We start from the raw sequence: 18,508 nt of genomic DNA, 5'->3' as shown, positions 1-18,508 counted from the left end.
CTATTCTTCTGAGGGGGGCTATATTTCATGAGATTTCTACTTTTTAAGGAGTTAATGAAATAAATGGTTGATGAGCTCACTTGCTTATTGAGTGTTTTGAATTCTTTTAATCCTAATGCGAGGGGGGATGCTAGGATTTGTATTGGGGACTCTTTGAGGTCCTTCTCTTCAAAGTCTTTTTTCATTCGTCGTACAAATTTCCTAAATCCTTGTCCTTTCCATCTGTACAAGGCTGTGTGGAAGGAAAATGTCCCTTTATAGATTTGAGCTTTCATTTTTGTTTTGGTTACAACAAGATTAACACAAATGACATGCTTCCGATTAGGAGGCATCATAAGGCTTTGAGGCCAGATGTCTGCATTATGTGGTGTGAAGAAAACGAAACTACTTGTCATATATTCCTTCGTTGTGGGTGGTGAGGTTGTGGAACAATTTGTTTTCCAGTTTTGGTGAGGATTGAGTGGCTCAGCAAACTGTTCATGCGGTGAACTTTTGGAGTTTTGGAAAGGATAGAAAAAGGATGACTTTTTGGAATTGTGCAGTTTTTGCTACACTTTGGCTTGAAAAGAGTGGTAGAATTTTCAAGTTTACTTCTTTGATCTTTCTTTGGAAGAAAGTTACTTTTCTTGCATCTTTTTGGGCTCATTCTTTTGTTGTTTTTGAGTGTCTTTCTTTGTCTGACATCCATAAGAATTGGAAGGCAGCATTGATGTAATTAAAATTTTTTTTTCTGGAGGATGCCTTAACTTCCTACTGTAATTTTCTTTATTTTTTCATTAATGAATTTTTCTATTTTCTAAAAAAGTAAGTAATACTAAATAGCTAAAGTAATGAGTAACACTTGTCCTCAAGTTGCAATATAGATATCATATGCTCCTTAGCATGTTACAAATGAATTTAACACGAGCATCGCGAGGGCTATATGAAAAAAATGAGCAAGTTGGAATTCAAACTTCAAATTAGTGGTCGTAAGGAGCTTCTATTGTTCTACACAACTTTCTCTCAAGCTAAATGACAACCAACTTCAATGTGTTTCATTTGCTCATGAAAGATTGGGTTATAGGCAATATGAATAGCAACTTGATTATCGCACATCAACTAATAGATCTAGAATGTGGAATACCATGTTCTTTTAACATGTTCTTTAGCAAAACAAGCTTCCATGTAGTTTGGCCTATAGCCTGATACCTTGACTCTGCAATGACCAAGATATCATAATTTTTTCTTACTCTTCCAAGATACTAATTTACCACCAACAAAACGCAGCACCCAGTTGTGGATCTTTTGTCAGAAGGTAACTCAACTGAATCTCCACTTGTATATTATTAAACATGAATATGATCCCGATCTTGATATAAAAGAGCTCTCCTATGCAAGGTCTTCAATTTCAATTTCAACGAAAATTTTGAAGCTCCAATAGTATGGAAATTTCAATTTCAATGGAAATTTTGGTTTCAATGTCAATTTTGATTTCAATTTTAAAACACAATGGAAATTAGTAGTAAAGCATGGAATTTTTTATGAAACTTTAGAAATGGTTCATAGACAAAACAATGTAGGTTTTAGGACTAATATATTACAATTACGAATTTGTTTAATACACATTATATTACAACCATTGCACCACATACGCAACATAATGTCTTTAATATAATGTGTATTGAACATATTTGGTTAATATAAATGAAATTCATAAATCAATTAAATGTTATTTATTATACAAATAAAGATAATTTAGATAAGAATTGTAACACTCCAACCGGGGTCTGGCAGGGAGCACTGTGTATCTCTTGCTCCACTTGAACCAGGGGGCGGGTCTTATCAGACTAATGACTGGCCCCACAGACTAACACGTGTCTTTTCAGTCTATTTTGTCCTTAGTCACACACTTCCTGAGAAAACTTCTCAGAAGGTCACCCATCCCAAGATTACTCCAAGTCAAGCACGCTTAACCGTGGAGTTCTTATGGGAAGACTCTCGAAAAGAAATGTGCATCTTATTGATATGGGTGGTAACATCTAATTCTTTTAAGCATTTCTTCCACGGGGCATCACATTTCTCTCTTTTTCACGAACAACACTGGAGCTCTCCAAGACGAAACACTGGGTCTGATAAAGCCTGGGTTTGGAAATGTGGGTTCGCAATGAGGACGTTGTGTTCTGTGAGTGGGGGGAGAATGTGATACTCCATGTAAGAAAGACTTAAAAGGATTAGATGTTACTACCTATATCAATAAGGTGCACCTTTCTTTTCGAGAGCCTTCCTATAAGAACTCTATGGTTAAGCATGCTTGGCTTGGAATAATCTTGGGATGGGTGACCTTCTGGGAAGTTTTATCAAGAAGTGTGAGTAAGGACAAAACACACTGAAAAGGACACGTGTTGGTCTGTGAGGTCAGTCATTAGTTCGATAAGGCCCGTCCCCTCTGTTGTCTGGTCCAGGTGGATGAGGAGAGACGCAATGCTCCCTGGAAGACTCAGGTTGGGGTGTTACATGAATGGTTAAATAAAATGTTGTTATAAGTTTATTTTTTTAATATAATTTCATAAGCCCTTGTAATAATCTTTTGTTAAAAAAAAAAAAAGAGATAAATTAAGAAATAAATTTCTTTTTGCCTAAATCTCACATTTGAATTCCAAAGACATTTGTTCTATAGTTAAAATTTCAAAAAAAATTGATATTCGATGAGTTTCGAATGATTCATTGAAATTTTGGCAGAAATTATGTAAGATGGAAATTGATTGCCATTTCGATTTCGAGGGTGATGGGAAGTGGAAATTTCAATGAAAATTTCAGCAATTTCGTGGAAATTTAGGACCATGCTCCCAGGTGCACCACTAACGTTTCTCAAAGATAAAGATGACTACAACCTAGTGACGTGTTCTTGGAGAAGCAAGGCTTACTACACTTGTTGCGAAAAATATTTCTAGCCAAGTGACTATGATTTGGTTCAACTTTCCATAAGATATTTGGTACCTTTGAGGGTCAGCCAACAAATCTCCCACATCTAGCAATAATTTGTTGTTAGCGGGATCCCAACAACCCATTTTTTTATTTAAAGGTCTAGAGCATACTTCGTCTGTGACAAAACAGTTCTCATACGAGGTCCAGATACTTCTATACACAAGAAGTATTTGCACAATCACAAATCTTTGGTTTGGAATTTAGTCTGTGGAAAATGCTTCAGACTCTTGACACCTTGATCTTCATCACCAATAATCATAGTTTCATCCACATACACAATGAGCAAAATCCTACTAAAAGCAGTATGGCGATATTACACAGTGTGATCTAATGCTGATTGGTGAAGACCACACTCAAGTACTATGACATTGAATCACCAAACCATGCTCATGGGAGACTGCATTAGAGGATACATGGATTTCTTGAGCCGACACATTAAACCTGACTTCCTGACAACAAACCTAGGTGGTTCTTCCATGTAGATCTTGTCTTTAACATCATCATGTAGGAAGGAATTTGTCACTTCTAATTGATGCATAGGCCAACAATAGGTGGTGGCTAAGGAGATGAACAAATGAACTAGGGCAAGTTTAGTAATTGGGTCAAAATAATCCAAACTGTACGCTTGAGTATATCCTTTAGAAACAAGACAAGCCTCCAAATGAAGCACAATGACCTTCACGGAACACACCCTACGATAGCAAACCACAAACTTATCAGCAGGAAGAGGAAGTGGTACCAGACCCAACTATCATTATCCTGCAATTTACACATCTCTTATATTTTGGAGTCCTTAACCACTATGGGATGAGGCCTTGGAGACAAGACATAGGAATTTTTTGAGTATTAAATACAAGGGTGACAAGAAATCATAGCGAACAAAATTAGAGATTGGATGTTGGGTACATATACGATTGTCTTTCCAAGAAGCAAGAGGAAGATCAACATCTTGGAAAATATGATCATCAGACAAGGAAACTAGGGGCAGAGAAGTAGAAGCTGAGCATACCCTCCTCCCTTGAGTTGTTTGTTGTGCATACACTTGCAAATTAGGATGCCCAAGCAATGGGAGGATCTTAAGGATGAAGATGCAAGAGGACTGGGCATAGGTAATTGGTAAGGATGTGGAAGGCTAGGCATAGGAAGAGACTCTACAAAATTGATGTAAAGTAGGACTACAATATCGATATCACTTTTTGGATACAAGAGTAGGCTGGAAAAATACATTTGATGGTACAAGGATCCAACTTATCCATTCTTGGACTTAACTGATGGACAAAGGGGACACAGCCAAATATGTGGGGAGGAAGTGAGAACAAAGGAGCCTTTGGGAAGAGAATTGAATATTGTAATATAACACCGAGGATAGAGGATGGCATTTTATTGATGAGAGAGCAAGCATTGAGCACAAGTTCACTCCAAAAACTTTGGGGACATTCATGTGATACAATAGGGTAAGAGTAACTTTGAGAATATGCCCATTTTCCCACATTGCAACTAATGGATATTGAAGTACTCGTAGCATTTTCACTACAGAAGTACATCGAACCATGTCCTTAGCAGCAACGGTGTAAGCAATGGGAGGAGAAAGTGACTTAAAGTAGAAAATTCCACCAACCTCACTTCCTGTGCCAATCTTCTTCTTTGTCTTCAGATTTTGAATAAGTACATAGTCAAGAAGGTTGCAAAACAATTCTGCAGCCTAGTAATCCTACTAACAAACATGAGATTGATGGGGAATTTAGGAATATACTAAACAGAAGAAACAGAGATTGAGGAAGTATGATCTACTGTTCCCATCCCCTTAACCATAGCTGTTGCCCCATTAGTAGGACTAACTTGAGGTATGCTTTCAGAATATTGGAGGGCATGAAATAGTTGCTTACACCTTTCATATGGTCAGCGGGAGCAGAACCAATGACCTAATAACTAATCAGAGAGATACTGGATGGCAGGATTACCTTTCTGAGCTAAAGATGCAGTCTGATGAGATGCTTGTTGAATGCCTGATCCTGCAGGAAGCTCGAACCTTGTTTGCCTATGAACAAGTAGGAATGGGAACTGTGGTTACTGATGAGGGGAACATACTTTTGAGGTTCATGAACTTCATCCCAACCCCAACAAATAACACCAATCATAAACACATTGATACAGCAGTCATACAGCATTGATACTGCCCCAAACACATCACTAACACCCTGATACCGCACTGCTACTGCCCCGATTAACATCAACGAAGTGCGACAAGTGAAGATTTATAATATTGGATCTTTGGACCAAACTCTATGACTCTCAGCTTGATATTATGGTTTATATATGGGCACAAGACATGTGGTAACAAATGAGATAAATAATGAGGCTTAACGAAGTGTCCTGCTCTGGAACATGCAGTCAGGGTTGTCAGCATTCAGCCAGGGTAGGAGGGCGTGTGGCTGGGCTCCCTATGATGGGATTTGACGAGGCTACAGATTGGCAGTATCTGTGGCAACTATGGTGCTGGTTTGAGATTACTATGGTTCTGAACTGGCAGTGTCATCCAGAAATTTTCGGCAATTCCTGTGTTTTCAGGCAACTGCTGGAGCTGTTTCAGGCCTACAGTGGTGTAATGACCCTCCTACACATGCATAGGGTTAAGGGGTTTAGGGCTTGTTTGGCGATGTCTGTTGTACGTAGGGTTTAGGTTTCAAGAACCTTTTCTAATGCCATTTTTTGAGTAAATTGGAAGACTTAATCACAATGATAGGTCTCTCCTCTATTTATAGTATAAGCCAAATTCATTACCATGACCATAATGCCCTTACTAACTCATGCACTAACCCACACACTAATTCATCCTTACTAACACAAGGATAACATGCATCAGTAATATTAAATAACTAACCAGTAACAGTTGGTAATGGTAATGCTACTTGGATCCCTGAGATACTTTGTTGTGTGTCTTGGCCCTTCTTTTTAGACTTCTCTTCCATGTATAATGCTTCAATTGCTTCTTTTTACTATTTGGAGGGTGGCTCTTTCATGGTATTTCCATTTTTTTTGGAAACTTAATGAGAGAAAATTAGATGAAGTAGCCAATTTAGTGATAGTTTTGGATTTCTTTTGTTCCCCATTTGAGTGTGATATTGGTATTTGTATTGGTGATAGCTTTGGGTTATTCTCTTCTAAATCCTTTCTATTTATTTATTGAAATCATCTACAATATCACCTTTGTGTTTACCAAAGGTAATTTGAAAGGCTAAGGTTCCTTATAAGATTAAGGCATTTACTTAGATTTTTGTCTATAAGAGGATTACTGCTAATAACTTCGTTGAAGGTGGAGACTTAATAAATTGATTAGTCCATATATATGTGTGTATTGTGCCTTCCTTTCAAATTCCTTCATTGCTGGGAGGCCGGACAGTTTCGGAGTCCTTGTTCTGTGTGGTTTGACCATGTGAGTGCCTCCTCAAGCTAATGACATTCATGTTGGTGAAAATTTGAGGTTTTGGTAGAAGCAAGGAAAGGAGAATTTTTTGGAATTGCCCCTTCTATGTTGCATCTTTTGTATGTTGTGGATGGAGAGGAATATTAAGGGCCTATATAGCTGTGGAAAACAATTTTCATTTTCTATTTTTAATTTTCCAAAGAATTACAAAATGCCTGTTTATTTTTCAGTTCTGCAACATTTGTATAAAAAACTGGAGAACAGGAAAAAGGTATGACACTTTTCACTTGTGGAAATAGTTTTATTTCCATTTCCAGTTTTTCAAATAATTACAAAAATGACCTTGTTCTCCAATTTTCTGAATTTGTAGAGGAAAGTTGGGAAATATCTTTTATTGTTTTCTAGATTTTTGATTTCTTGTAAAATTTTTTGGAAAATTGAAAAATAGTGTCATTTTTGTAATTATTTGGAAATAAAGAAATGGAAAAATGGAAATTGTTCTCCACTACTGACCAAACACTTTATTTTCTGCCTTTTTAATTCAAACATTGGGAAACTGAAAATAAGCCGGCTTGAAAAAAACTAGAAGTGGAAAATAGAACAGTTTTCCTTAACTAACATGCCTTGTCATTTTCAAAGATCACATCTTCCTATTTGTTACGGAATAGAGTTGTCATGCTGGCTTTCCCGTGGGCATTAGCTTCTGGATGTTTTGAGGGGTTTCTTTGCATAGGGATTGGGGGGCTGCCTTTTCTAGTTGTTATTGAGTTTCGTTTGTTGAAAATCTTGTTCTTTAGCTCTTGTATCTTTGCTTTATTTAATGAATTTCTTATTTTATCTCAAGAAATTGCATGGAAAGAGAAATGATTTTACAATTTTGTTTTCCAGATCTAGACTGTTATTCATTTAGAAAAGCTGGATGCCCATGCTTTAAATTTGATGATAGGTTGTTGCCCCTTGAGATAACATAGTTACTTGTGTGAAACATACTTAAATCAGTATGGCTTAGTTGTTCCAATAGACTACTGTAACGACCTGCCTATTTCTACTATATACATATATTCATATTCATTTTTTTTTTCTACATAACAATTCATAATAACTCTGATATCCTGCTAAATTGATATAGTCATGATCGGCCCGGATCTATGGGTATCGAGAATATACCTGTCATATATCTCTGATACCTAAGCAGCGAAGAACATAAATTACATACATGCCATACAACAACGGGCACAACACCAGAGTTCTACTGAATCTGTCAAATATATACAAACATCCAAAAAAGGACCCAAAAAGTACCCTAGGGTCATAACCCAAAAACCAATCTGACCCTAGCTCAACTACTTACCCTTCTGACAGGGTAGCTCAGTCAACCTCTACTGCTGCGGAGCTTTATGCGCCCTTCTATCTTTATTTCCTGAAATGTTTGTAATGCTGGGGTGAGACACCTCTCAGTAAGGGAGATAAACTAATATCAGTGTGTGGCAACATGAGTATTATCGTGCTTAAACATGAACTGTACGTAATATGTATATACCTGATAAAACTGGCTGTATAATTTCTGAGTAAAACATGATTTATCATATTATAATAAATAACGTACTAAATTCTGTGATCATGTAGACATCTTCTATAACTGTACAATACTGAATAATACCCAGGATTGATAGCTAGCTGATGTCATGTCTTATCCCCACATGACTGAGTTGTGCGGCCCGTAGGCGGGACCTAGTAATGGCTAATCGACCACGCTAAGTCAAACATATGTTTGTAAGTGTGATGGGCTTGCCCCACCTGGTCCGGACTGCCAGGGGGACACCTGCACTACACTGAAGCCACGTTGCCTGCCATCTCCCACACTCTATCTGAGATGTGTGGTAACATTAACATAAACTTATACTTGAACTTGATCTTATCATATAGCTACGGTATCGTGCTTTGAAATCTAAACTAAACCATCCGGGTTTTGATAACATATAGTACATTTCATATTACTGATACATAGTTGTTTCATATTTCAAATATTTGACATAATAATATTTTCCTGATTTCTGACATAACATGCATAATCACGACATCTGCGCCAGCCATATCATAACATATAAATCACGACATCTACGCCAGCCATATCATAACATATAAATCACAGCATCTGCGCCGAACATATCATAACATACTGAACATGAAATTTCTGTACTGTTTAACATAATATTTTCAACCATAGTTCCTGTACTGCTTTTATGATTTTTCTGAAAACTGCCGTAACATGCGTATTCTAGAAAAATCATATTATTATGATATAACATAATTTTCATGGAAATTTATACTTATGCCACACAAATGTGAATAATACTCTAAACATAAAATCTGATATGAAATCATATTTTTTGATAAAATGTATTAAATCTATTTTCTTATTCAACAACAGTATTCTCAAACACTGTACTATATCATGCATAATTTCTGAAAATAAGTGTTGTATATTAATAAATAATTTCATAAACATGTTGACTTAATTTATCCCCTTACCTGACTTACTGAGAAGCCCACAAATTTAACTAAACCTACTTTTGTGTGTTCCCAGCTCAATACCCTGAAATTTACATTTTCCTAACAAATCAACAAACACTAGTATAATACCTTCCAACACATTCCCCTCAGTTCAGAAATACCCAAAAACTTATAAAACTTAAAATAACCAACTTACCCAAATTTTGGGATGGTGCCCTAATGCCCCAAATCTCTATTCTGATCCGGCAGTATTGTAGAGAATCTTCCCAGGAGTAATGTGGCAGCTTCCGATCGCCAAATTGGAAAGAATTGAAGCTGAAATTCTAGAGAGAAGTCAGGGAGATGGATTTTATAGAGAGAAAGGGGGTTTGCATGTGAATTTCTCACTACAATCCTAATTTGAGCTTATTTATAGAGTGCTGTCCACGTGGCCTTGTCGATGAACCACGCTACCTCGTTGACAAGTCCAAGGAGGGAGTTCGTCAATGAAGACTATGGGTTTGTTGACGAGCCCGCATGTCCTTAATCCTGCTCTCGTTTTCTCTTCGTCGACGAGACATGTGTCCTCGTCGAGGTTCCCAAGAAGGCCACTGGTCGACGAATATTCTGCGTTCGTTGACGAGACCCTGCTGAGCTCCCTTGAAAAAATATTTTTTCTCTATTTTCCTTTATTATTTAATTGCTAAAATTCTCCGGTCTCTACAACTACTGTCTTTCAACAGTTGTTGGAGAATGCTTCTTCTTTGTTGTCGTAGTCTATCTGGGATTGAAGCGATCTTTATGAGCCATTTAACATTTCTATCACACATTTCATCAAGTTGAAGTGTCAAGAAAAAAGATTATCTTGGGGGATGCATAAATTTTTACATTTAGCATTAGCTTAACCTGTGTATTTTGTTGGAAGTTGTACCGCAATATTCAAATATTTTCCCTGAAGAAACGCAGTTTTCTGTAGAAAGAAATGTAACCGTTTTAGGATCTAAAAAATTTGGATACTTTCTTGTTTCCTAAAAATTGTTATTGTATGATTATGGTTATGTTACAGAACTGATATTTAAATCTTTTAAAAAAAAAAATATGTTGTAGCCGAAGTATTGACCTGTTTCAAATGCATGTTGAATTATTGAGTTTACAATAGTACTCTTCTGCAATAATCATCCACTTCAGTTTCTGGTATGGAAGTTGCAAGTTTTTCCCCTTTCTTTTGAGAAGTAAATTGTGAGAATTGTATGATAGAATTCAACACTGCCTGAACAATTTGATGCCTTTTTATTCTGAATGCAGTAACAGCGCCAAAGGTCCTCTATCCTGAATTTTCTAATTAAACATGTGTTAGACCAAAGTTTTCACTCATTCATTTATTGTTATATATAGTAGATGTTTTGAGTATTCCTAATAGTTTGTCCTATGTTTGCAAAATAGGTCAGTGAAGAAGTGGAGCGTGCTTTGGCAAAGCTAGGCCCTGCTAAGCTTAGTGGGAGGTATGAGATTCCCCTCTTGAGTCGATAAAAATTACATTTGTAAATATTTTTTCTCTGGCTTTCTTTTGAGTAAAGCTTTTCTTGTGCTTTTCACTAAGGTGCATTGTTAAGTTTAGGCTTTAGCTGATGGCATATATTCATTGTTAAGTGCAATAAAATAGCACATAAAATATTACTATTGTTTTAGTGTATCTTTGATTTTGTTTTGTTTTGTTTTGTCTTTTGTTGTTGCTGCCCCATGTTTATTTGCTGCAGGTAGCAGTATTAAGCTTGGCTGTGGATTAGTCTGTAGGGCTGGGAGAAGCTTAATTTTGAGGCCCATTGGTTTCACTGCTAATATTTGAAATTGCCACTTGTGTTTTTATTAGGGACCTAAATCCTTCACGAACTCATTTTGCCTTTTGAGCATGTGTCCTTTTTTTCATTATTGTCTGCCTTTGCTGTTTTTTTAGGGCTCGTTTGGATATCAGGAGTTGGTTAAGTGGAATGGGATGTGGAAATTGGAATAGGTATCAAGGAATCTGAGTGAAGTTAAAATGATAATAACCACATTTGGTACATAACAAATCCAGAGTTAGAATGAAATCTTGGGATGGCAATAGATTTGTTTGGTACACAGACCAAGAAATGAAATGAATTGGTGATGGGGAGAGGGTGCAATTTTGGGAGGACCATTGTGTTGGGCATGCTCCTTTGTTTTGAGCATTTTCTTATCTTCTTCATAAATCCAATCCATTTTGCATAATTCTCCAGCTCTTGGAGGGGGAGTGTAGAGTCTTGGGATTTACATTTTCAGAGGAATCTTAATGAGGGAGAGATAGATGATATAATTCATTTGTTGGATGTCCTGGGGTTATTTTTGTTCTTCTTTGGGTAAGGATAAAAGGAGTTGGGAGTTGGATGCTTCTGTGATATTTTTTTGCTAGTCTTTGTTCACTCATTAAGTGATGTTTTTAATGTGAATGCTTTTCTCCGTCAGTATTTGATTTGGAAAACTAGGGTTCTCTCCAAAATAAAGGATTTTACTTCAACTGCAGTCTTCATAATGGCTTGCATCGAAGGAGACAACCTTATAAAGGTTGTGCTTTGCTATTTGATTGGGGATGTTCTCATTTTTTACACAGTTCATTTTCTCCAAGTGTCTGGAATAGTTTCTTTTTTGTTTGTTTGTTTGTTTGGTTTTTTGGGTAATGTTATTGTATAATAAAAAAAATGCATTGAGAAATAAGAGAGCAATTACAATGTAGGGGACGACAAGAATTCCTAAAAAAATAAAAGAACAAACACACAATCCCAACTTATCCTTCACTTGTTGAGTTTCAATTCTCTTCCCACTAATTTCCTCCCTAAGGATGGTCGAAATACCACACCTACCTTGATTAGTCACCAACATCTCTTTATCAAACCCCTCCTACTTAATCAGACCCCATCCAAACCTTCAAGGGGAGATAGTGGCACATAAGAAATGACTCCAAGTGAATCAGGTCAGAAATATACACAATTTTTTCATGAACCTTGTGAAGTAAAAATCCACAATCACAAACAAAATTACATCAAATTCCTTGCCCTTGTTGGATTTATATCCCCATTTCTTTTTCTCCTCAACACAAGTTGTTTCTTTACTCTTGTAACCTTGTTATTTGGAATTGCTTTCGAATAACTCTGCCATTCTTTACTATAACTATTACCATTTGTGTCCTTTACTAAAATCTTACTCCCATGCACAAGGGAGCTTCCCTTCTGTAGTGCCTCCTGTCCTACAGTTTGACGAGAATACATCTTATCCAGATCGGTCTTTATAACTGCCTGACCAGTGTTGGATTTTCCATCACAGTTCCCAACTTGCGATCCACCTATTATGCAAGACTTAACCAACTTGAACCAAATCTGGATCAGCAGGTTGATGCATCTGCTCCAACCGAGAATCAACCATCTCCAAGGAAACTCCTTAGCTAACCCATCGGGAATTCTCTTTCCACTTCACTTGACCCACTGGAGATAGTTTTAGCCAACCTAGTTGATCCACTTGATCCCTCCACAAGATTTCGCTGCTTGTTCACCTGCAAATTCTCCAGTTTCATTGCAAAATTCTTGCCCCAAGCACACCCTTAACTGGAAAGCAGTGGCCCTTACATGAGCAATTCTTAACAACTGCACGGCCTTCAGGAGGCCTCTAGGGCTCTCCACAAATCATTTCTTCAAGTGGACCCTGTATTTTTATTCAAGTCCAGTGTTCCAAAGTCTAAGCTTGGGCACAGTTCAAGACGTTTGGACATTGCCTGTTTACTCAACTCGCTCAAGTCCTCAAAAGCTTTACTTTTAGCTCAATTCCAACATGATTGTCATATACTCTGGCCCACTCCAACCCATCCTCAATGCACTCCCAGCCTCCAACTAAACCCTAGCCTCCTTTGCCATTGGTGCTTAACTTTCCTTACAGAGATGCTGTCCTGCCGACAATGGATGAACAGGCTGTTGTTATGCCAGCTGCAGCTGCAGCTGCTTTGGCTTCAGTGGCTGCAGCTGCTTTCGCTTCAGTGACAGCATCTGCTTCAGTGACCTTGTTTGCTTTGCCTGCTGCACCGCCTGCATTGCATAATTACAACTTTTACAGATCTTGCTTTTCTCTGCTGACAATCCCTAGCTCCATGAACGAACACCTCTATGTGATTCTCTGGCTTCACCACCATTACCATTAGGGGAAATTTTTCCACCAACTTTCACCATCCACCGCCTTTTGATCCAGTTGGAACAATAACTGAAAAATGTCTTCATTTCCATTTTAATCCTATCTCCAAAAACTTCCCAAGTGTTGGTCGAGTTGATAATCAGTATCTTAACTAATACTTTGGAGTCACTTTCCCATTCCGCCAAAAACCAATGCCAATTGCCAATCCATCCAAGACAACTTTCCTCAGCAAAGAAATCCTCACCAATTGGTTACAAGTCAGGTTTTAAGTTCAAGCCCAAACATAAAATAAAATCCATTTCCCACTTTATCCAGTCTTAGATTGAAGGTTTTCCCTTCGAGCTGAACAGGGTGAAAACTATCCTGTCCTTTCATGTCCTATGGCGGCCATGATGCCATGGAACAACTACAAGAAAAGAGAGAGGAGGAAGTTGCATTGTAACTTTCTGTGCCACTATTCCAGGAATAGGCATTCTGTGAACCATATGTAACCTAAAGAGTATTTTTTGTTTGGTGTTCTTGGTGAACATTGTGTTTGCCTTGTATTCTTTGAGGAGTTTGTCTTATTTGTTTTAGGGGTTTTGGGACGGAGGAGAGGTAGACCTTTTGGGGAGCAGTGATTTTTGTGTTTATTTTGAATATTTAGTTTCAGCATAATGTCAGAATTTTCAAGGGTTCAGTGACTCTTACAATCATGGTTTGTGGTAGGTTATTCTTGCTTTTACTAAGGTGTTCTGTGGATGGCTTTTAAAGGTGTTTCTCATACTCATTTACAGAGAGGCTGGAGTGAATCAAAGTATTGATCTTCTTATGCTTAATGTTCAATTGCAATAAATTTTTTGTTAAAAAAAAAAACCAATTGCTACTTTGTAGGTAGTTAGTTAAATTTCTACAATCACCACCACTGTAATCTGCATATTCACACTAGCGGTGGAGACTTTGGTTGGAGAGTTGTGCACTTGCTGTGACTAGGGGCGGGTCAAAGAGAACCCCCACACAGCTGAGAAATCCAGCTGAAAATAGATGATGCATGAGAAACGCTATAGAATATAGAGCTGAGGATTCTTTGCACCTGGAAGCAGATCAGCACAGGCTGCATGCTACAAAACAAACTGGCATCCTGTGAGGTATGGCGGGCAGAAAGCAAATTGCTCTACAGCTTGACAAATCTGCCACAACCGAAAAGCTACGATATATTGTTAGGGTGCATGAGCTAGGAAAGTATCATTTTAGGATACCACAATTTAACCACAACGACGAAGCCAGGGGCATATTATGTTTTTTTTTTTGATAAAAGAAGATATATGTGTGTGTGTGAGAGAGAGAGAGAGAGAGAGAGAGAGAGAGAGAGATTACAACGGAGGCGAGGACATTAATTCCTCAATAAAGCAAAAATAAAAAAAATAAAAAAAGAAGAAAAATAAAACTACGCGGACATTACCCCAGAAAACCCCTCTTTAAACCCTTTCCATCGTAATTCATTGAACACTTCAAATTTCCTAATTCCCTCTGACCCTAAACTTAGATTTACCAGCATCCATCCGAATTTTGTTTCCTCTGTAATCTGACATGTGAAGACTCAATTCATCCAACAAATTTTTTTTAAGATTTTCCCCAGAAATCTCCCTCTACAGGGCAGTGAAAAATTCCATCTTTACCCAATTGATTTTCTTTTGTACCATCATTTTCAAAAATTCTAATTCCCCCCAATCCTTTCAATGGAGGAGGTGGCACATACGTTAAATCCCCAAACATATCAGTTGAATCAGAAACACAGCTATGCTGTTCCTGAATTTCATCTAAAGGAAGACCTCCATCACAGCAAAAATCACTGATTTCCACACTGTTATTATTTGAAAGGAGGAGGTGGCACATACGTTAAATCCCCAAATATATCAGTTGAATCAGAAACACAACTATGCTGTTCCTGAATTTCATCTAAAAGAAAACCTCCATAACAATAAGATTCACTGATGCCCACACTGTCATTATTTGAAAAATCTCTCCATTTGTTTTTTTCCCTTGCAGCTAGTCGACCCCTCATTGGTCCCATCCTTCTGGCCAAGTGGTTCTTCCAGTGTGCTTAAATTGCCTTCTGCATCTCTCCTCAAAATTTTTCTTGCTATCTCCGCAGAAGTAACTCACCTTTCATCAAACTTTCTCCTCATTTCAGCACCCATTAGCTCAGCATTCTGACGAGTCTAAATCCTGAACGTATTCAAATTTTCTTTTTTACCATTTGATTTCCCCTGCCAAACCAACATTTTCCCTGACTGTCGACCTCACGAGAACCATGATTTTTTATAGCTCCCTTTGTTAATCACACTAGAAGACTCACTGGAGGTCATTTCCATTACTAGAATCTCTTGTCCCACTAAAAGAATAGAATCTTGAACAAAAATTCCAGAATTGCTTCAAACAAGACCTTCCTTTACTGCCTCTTTCCCTCTAAACCTTCTGGTACTCTTGCTTCTTTCTAAGGAAGATTGAGAACTGTTTTGATCATCGTGAGTCTGCTTAGAAAGTCAGCATTGCAAGATAGGTTTGTACCTGGATTCTGCTTGGTAGACATATCTGTTACGTCCCTTGGCTGCCTACACCTGTTAATGGAAGAAAACTGGGCTTGAAAAATGCAGGCTTCTCTTGAACTCCCTCAATCTGGGTTCCAACTTCTGTTAGCTGCTGCTTCAGCTGAGGATGTCCTTCTATTACATCTTCTATATAATGTTCTCTTTTCTATTCCTCACTGCCAGTCGAACTGTCTTGGTCTATAAAAGCACCAGAGGAAGAGTCCTTTTGGGCCTTATTTGAAAACTGAACAGCTCCTAGAATATTTGTATTGCCCAGTTGGGCTCTATAAATAATTCAAACAATGGGACTGTTTAAAAGAATGGCCCATTTGAGAATCACCTATCTGATAAGGAACCTCCTTTGTTTCCATAGAATGGTCTGAATCCTTATTACTGGGCCTGTTCAATTAATTGACCAGCTTAGTTAAAAAAGAAGCTCTTCCTTTTTCAGTTACCTGGCCCAGATCCAAAATGAAAACCAAGCATCCTGGCCCAAAGTTCTTTGCCTCATATTCTCCAAGCACAACCCTAGCTGTCTCTGCTATCTTTGCAGCTCCCTTCCAAAGCCCTAGATGCCCTGATTCTGTGGACATTCTCCGATCAATCAGCCGTGATTTCAGGCGACGAAACCACAAGGCCTTTCAATTGCAACTCACCCCCACACTGAAAACATATCATGCCTTTCCATACTCCACACTTTGCTTCCATGTTTGGATATGACTTCTACAACCATCACTGTTACGTTTGCCTTCACCTCTCTTCCCTTCCGACACCACTTGACTCCACGATCTGGGAGCTGAAGGACTTGCTTCACCTTTACCTTCAGATTCAGGACCAATGTGACCTAGAACGTGGAAAGTTCTGGTTTGTGGAATGGGAACAGGATCGTGGTCTGGCACATGCTCCAAAATGTGGAATGCTAGTGGTATAGTTGTATAGATATATCCGCAAGAAATATGCTATGACATTTGTATATTCTAGGAAGGATGCATAGTGTTTCGAAATCTAGAAGAGATTTTCTTTTGTTAGATAGATTATTAATGATTCAAATGGAATTATAATGCAATAATCCTCAACTTCAAGTAAGAAAAAAATGTGCTATGCAAAAATATTGAATTAAAACTTTGGATCGTTAAATTTAGTGTATTGGAATGTAAATGTACCACATTTTGGAATGTTTGTACCAATATGTGGTTCGATAGGGTGTTAGCGTTTTCCAGTAACTATGTGCAGGACCAAATTCCCCGTCTATCTAGCGAAAACCATTCACAAAACTTCGCCATCCATCACATTTAGCATCGCCAAATACTGCTTACCTTTCCATCCATTCCCCCACCCCCCCTACTCCGAAACCTATCGCACCTTTGTTCATTGAATTACAGCCAGGACTGGATGATTTCCAAGGACGAACCTTCGACCACTGCTTTCGCTTCTATATCGAAGAACTAAACCTTCTGACAAAAATTGATAGAGCCTATAAACTAAAATTGGGGGGCACCGCAACCCTCTTTGGAGAATCTTACCGTCTATTACAAAGAAATAATTGATTTGTTCTCACGAGGGATCTGGATAACAAGAGCCATCACTCAGATACTGTGGAGGGAGATGAACACATTGATTGTCCCCCTCTTGTCAATTTCTCGATTGAAGGTCTTACACCTTTATTATTTGTATCGAATGTGGTTGTTGACTCGCGATGGTTTTTTTCATCATCTACTTCTGTCAGATCCTTATCTTCAGTCATCAGAGAGAGAGTAGAGAGATGAGACGCGGAAGTAGATAGAGTAGGAGAGACAGAAGGGTGAGGTAGCAGAGAGACGTCCGATCGAATCGATATGAGTAACGAGCACAGACCTCCAGCTCGAGACGAGATGATATAGAGAAGAGATACCGATAGAGATAGAGAACAAATGCAATAGCCAGATCGTTCTCTCTCATCCCCTCGTCGCCCTTCCCTCTCTTCCGCGCTCTTCCTCTCTCTCTCTCCGTCTCAATACATCGCTCTCTCTCTCTCTCGCCTCTCCCTCTCTCTCTCCTCCCTACCTTTTCCTTCTCTTCTCTCTCGTCGTCTCTTTCTCTCTGCTTTCGCCGCTCTCTCTCTCACATCCCTCCTCTCGTTCCGCCCCCCTCCCCCTGAATACGTCTATATGGCGAGGGGGGGCGGAGGTCTACCTAGGCTCTCACTCTCCTCTCTTCTATCCTTACTTCCTCTTTCCGCTGCTTGTTTTCCGATCCAGGGGGATCGACTCGTAGGACCTCGGCTCTCTCGTGGCTTCTCTCTCTCTCTTGTAGATCTAAGATAGTGATAACAAGAGGAGATCTGTTTTTTTATATGGTTTTCTGACATTAACTGTACTTCACACCCCACTCAAGTTTTGAATTGACCTTATTACGGGTAACACTATAAGGTATCTACGAATCCTTGTGCCGCTTTTCATCATGAAACTGCGCACGTAAACTTGTTTCATCCATTCATCACCATTCATGCAAAAGAATGAATTACTGGTATGTGAAGCCACCAGAGGTGGATGGGTCTAATGATGTGGGTTGAGAAGATAAGTAGTAGTGATACTAAGAAAGTGAGTAAGGGGGAGAAGGGGAATGATGAGCAAGTATGAAATGCCCCTGCACATCAATCCACGACAAAAGCTGGATCAAATCACGTGGCCAACAACAATAACAGGAATGGAAGCAGGTCGTAGAGTTGAGCTCCAACACTCGTTAAGAATGCAGAGAAAGTTATATATGAAACCAATTCATCTTCTTCCCAAAGCCTGTGCATTAGTTAGGTCCTCTAAACCCTAATCCGCAAACAATACCAACAGAATTAACACCACATAACCCAATCTAAAAAAAGCGTAGCCCT

General features: G+C 38.5%; 1 protein-coding gene across 1 annotated transcript in view; it reads left to right on the top strand.

Moving 5' to 3' along the window:
- Window positions 1–18,508, top strand: part of LOC131154591 (calmodulin-binding protein 60 B-like) — a 48,191-nt gene that overhangs the window by 13,252 nt on the left and 16,431 nt on the right. The window contains exon 4 of the mRNA XM_058107497.1: window positions 10,325–10,383. Coding sequence (XP_057963480.1) covers window positions 10,325–10,383 — 59 coding nt within the window. The remainder of the gene's footprint in view (window positions 1–10,324; window positions 10,384–18,508) is intronic.

The sequence above is a fragment of the Malania oleifera genome, chromosome 4 (assembly GCF_029873635.1).
Source record: "Malania oleifera isolate guangnan ecotype guangnan chromosome 4, ASM2987363v1, whole genome shotgun sequence".
Taxonomy (NCBI): Eukaryota; Viridiplantae; Streptophyta; class Magnoliopsida; order Santalales; family Ximeniaceae; genus Malania; species Malania oleifera.
The sequence above is the reverse complement of the archived record's forward strand: the minus strand, read 5'-3'. Positions and strand labels throughout refer to the sequence as shown.